The sequence below is a fragment of the Myzus persicae genome, unplaced genomic scaffold (genome assembly GCF_001856785.1).
Source record: "Myzus persicae strain clone G006 unplaced genomic scaffold, MPER_G0061.0, whole genome shotgun sequence".
In the NCBI taxonomy this organism is placed as follows: domain Eukaryota; kingdom Metazoa; phylum Arthropoda; class Insecta; order Hemiptera; family Aphididae; genus Myzus; species Myzus persicae.
In genome coordinates, this window is record NW_019101482.1 from 476,745 (window position 1) to 480,749 (window position 4,005).

At 27.3% G+C, this 4,005-nt stretch overlaps 1 protein-coding gene across 1 annotated transcript; it reads left to right on the forward strand.

Annotated features, from left to right (window-relative positions):
• On the forward strand, positions 1-2,089 carry LOC111029300 (putative nuclease HARBI1). The gene is made up of 5 exons (XM_022308265.1): positions 1-473; positions 551-840; positions 1,036-1,431; positions 1,513-1,682; positions 1,754-2,089. The coding sequence occupies exons 1-5, from the start codon at positions 387-389 to the stop codon at positions 1,999-2,001; spliced, it is 1,191 nt and encodes a 396-aa protein (XP_022163957.1). The 5' UTR covers positions 1-386; the 3' UTR covers positions 2,002-2,089.
• Positions 2,090-4,005: the final 1,916 nt, after the last annotated feature.

Sequence of the window (4,005 nt, forward strand, 5' to 3'; positions counted from 1 at the left end):
TATAGAAAACTGCGTTTATAAGATTTAAATATATTAAGAAATATAGAAAGATAACTTTGAACTAGATCTGTTCCTGGGGTGCGTTCGAATATGAAAAGTTAGAGTAGAGTACGTTTAGTTAGAGTAGAGTAGGGTTAGAGTAGAGTAGAGTAGAGTTTACCAGCAGTACTCTAAACCATATTACTCCGAATAACCGAACGATATATTGTTATCAATTTTTTCGTACAGATAAATGATAAGCCATATCATATTCATTTTTAAAATAAGAAAATCAATTTTAATTTTAATTTAGTCGTAAAAATATATACTAAACTACTACGTCCTGTCCTATTGTTTATCGACCAGTTATTAATTATTATACAAAACAATCAATTAGGTATTTCAAGATGAGCCACGAGAAAACAGAACTATTTGTTATGTTAGATTCAATGGGGAAAGCATTGAACAATGAACTAAGAAGAAAAATCGTTCTTGTAAGATAAACATTTATAATAATACATTTGTAATAAAATTGTGTTAATTAATAGTTTATTATATAATTTGTTTATAGATTGACATTGATAGTTCAGATGATGAATTTGATTGTGAATTTATCAATCGATTACGGGGTAATAGAAAAAAACCATTTAGAGTGCAAGATTTTCTCTCTCAGACAATTCCAAATTTTACAAATAAACAATTTCAACAGCACTTTAGATTATCACCAACCTCGTTTGAAAGGTGTTTACAAATTTGTGCTCCCCTTCTACAGAAAACTAGTGTAGAAGGACGTAAAGGTTCGGACGAGAGGCTTCAACTATTGTCAGTTATTTGGTTACTGGCTACACCAGATAGTTTTCGGTTTGTTTAAAGAATTAAATACCTTATAAAATTAGACAGTTTTATCCTACTAAAATATGTCATAGTATTATTTTCTACTCTTAAAACCAATTGTCTATATGCTCCTGTATAATTATCAATTTATTTTTGATAAAATGACAATATCCTCCATATTTATACATGATTACTAAAATAAAATTTGTATTTAATTTTTAGATCAGTTTCTGACAGATTTGATATTGGTAAAAGTTCCCTGCATGATAATTTTGTCCGTGTAACTACTGTTTTACATAGATTATCCCCAACAGTTATTAATTGGCCCACAGTTGAACAAATGCATCAAATTCAACTTAATTTTGGTAAGATGTCGAAGACTTGTCTGAACAATATAATAGGTGTTATTGATGGATCTTATATTCCAATACCTGCACCTAAGAAGTCAGCTAATTCTTATCTCACAAGAAAATGTTTTCATGCAATAACATTGCAAGCAGTATGTGATGATAAATTGAGAATCATTGATGCATTTGCTGGTTATCCTGGATCTGTAGGTGATAGAAGAATATTCACAAACTCTTTAATTTATGAACGAATTTTGCAAAACAAAAATAGGTGAATATATTAATTACATTAATCAAGTGTACATCATTGTACCTACTTAATATATTATATAAATAATGGTATTTTAATTAGATATGCTCCAGGTCAATATTTCATTGCTGCAGATAAGGCATATCCAATACTCGAATGGTGCATTCCACCATATATTGATCGAGGTAACCTTTCTGAACAAGAAAAGTTTTTTAATGTTTCATTGTCACGTGCTAGGCAGTCCATTGAAAGATGCTTTGCACTGTTAAAAGGTATTTCATTTTTTATTCATTATGAATTAAAAATAACAATATAATAAACATTTATATTTTCAATGATATAGGTCGTTTTAGACGTTTGAAGTATTTAGATATGAAAAAAGTAGAACTGGTTCCACAAACTATAATTGCTTGTTGTGTGTTGCATAATATTTGTTTGCAATTTGATGATAATCAATGGATGAATAATTTGATTTCCGAACAACAACCTAATATTGGTGACGATATTACTACTGATCAATTAACTTGTTACATAGAAAATACGCAGTCTGGCTGCATGAAAAGAGACCAAATTATGGTTTCTTTAACTTAATATATTTATTTATTTGTTTTGATTTGGTATTTGAGCTTTGGCAATTATAACTATCCTAAAATATTGCCTATCAATAACAATAACGTTAAACAATGTAATAACATACCTTTGTTACTTTAATAAAAAAATCTGTTAACAACAAATGTATAATGCTAATAATAATAAATTTTATATTATATAAAAATAATAAAAACTTAATAAATATGAATATATTAACAATTGTATACTGTAATAGTAGGAACATTTATAACAAACTTATTATAACTTAAAAATATTATTTGGTAGAATTATTTTTATAAATGGTTAGGAACTGATCCATGGTATTTTTATATGCTTCTAAAGCATCCTGTTGAAGTTGCAATGATTTATTCTGTAGTTCCATCATTTCAATGTGTCTTTTTTCTCGGTTTTCCTCTTTCTTTTCAATTAACAAATGCATAGTATTTATGGAGTCTGTCTTTTTTTTTTTTGCTTTAGGCATGTCTTCGGTAATATTGTCATCATAAATTGTAGCATTTTCTTCTACAATAAAATTCCCTGCTAATGCCACTGGACTGATAGAGGGTTCATCTTTGTAAATTTTATCAAATTCATCTTAAAATTCAAAATGAAATGCACTTTGTCCAGAACTAGTGGCTTTTTTATTTCTTTGTTTTTTAAGGTACAGTTTTCTCAGATTTTTCCACTTGTTATCGCATTGTGTTGCTGTTTTATTTATAGCAGTGTTTTTCAAATGTTTTGAAATTGCTTGCCATACTTTTTCCTTCATTATTGTAGTTGAAGAAAACATATGTTTATTTTTTTCAAAGGCGTCGATAAGCACTAGTACGTGATTTTTTGGCCATCATTCTGTATCTGCTGACACAAATTAGATATGTTATAATCTATCAGGAATGAATAATGACATTTGTTTTATTTTATTTTGAAAAGTCAACTACTTTAATTAAATTATGTGTTAAATGACTAATTTTACTTACTTGGACTATTTAATGCCTCGTCTTCGTACATTTCAGTAATAGATTTGTCTAAAAATTACAAGACAAAATTATTCCAATCAATAAACTATACATTTCAATTTGAATATCTTAACAACTTTATTAGTGTGAAGTATTATATAAGTATATATTCAATAAAATAATAGGAACATTCAATTACCTAGTTCTAATACTGCTTTAGCACTATCATTGTTTGGTACATCATCATTAGCAGTATGTTCTAGAAACAAAATATAAATACATTGTTATATTAAATGTAAGTACCACACTTGTTTACATAAATATGATTAAGTCATAAAAATAGTAGATACACTTTATAAATAAAGGGGTCATAAATAGATATTCTAGCATTTCAAAGGCTAGAGAAAAAAATTAAGTGACCCCCCAACATTTTTTTCTGGCTATGGCACTAATTTAAATAAAGTTTATCCTACACTTTTTAAAAGATCAGAATTTATTCCATTACATAAAAAGGTGAGAAAAAAGATTGTAACAATTACCACTAGCTATTCTTATTGAGGAGATGTTAATTGTTAATTTTAGATTCTAAACGGAGTGATAAATGCATTGATTTTACAATGATAATACCTGTGTTTTTTTTTGTTTTTTTATTATTTTTTTAAGCTATTGCATAGCTTTTATCGCAGGTCTGGTGTAGTGACTGTAATCTTTAAATTATATTTGGTATGCAGGCATTAATTAATAATTTGAACGAGTAGTTTTTCAGTTATTAAAATGTTTGTACTAAGGATACATTTTTTAAAAATGGTCTCATTAAAACATTACATTTGTTAACATGGAACTAAATATATTATTACGATTAATCTATTATTACCTATGTATTCGTCATCTATCCCCAAAGTTGTATCAAACAAAGAACCTGTGCCTGGTTTCGATGTATTGTTTTTGAGTATATGTAAAAGATATTTGTTTAACTGTTCTGCATCTAATATAGAAAAATAACAATTTTGTACATTAAATCTTCGTTAATTAATCTAATCTTATGATA

Excerpts from the sequence above, each read along its gene's own strand:
- LOC111029300 (XM_022308265.1), top strand. The coding sequence starts at position 387 with ATGAGCCACGAGAAAACAGAACTATTTGTTATGTTAGATTCAATGGGG. Across the intron at positions 474-550 it reads TAAGAAGAAAAATCGTTCTT|ATTGACATTGATAGTTCAGA; the intron begins GTAAGATAAACA and ends ATTTGTTTATAG. Across the intron at positions 1,432-1,512 it reads ATTTTGCAAAACAAAAATAG|ATATGCTCCAGGTCAATATT; the intron begins GTGAATATATTA and ends TATTTTAATTAG.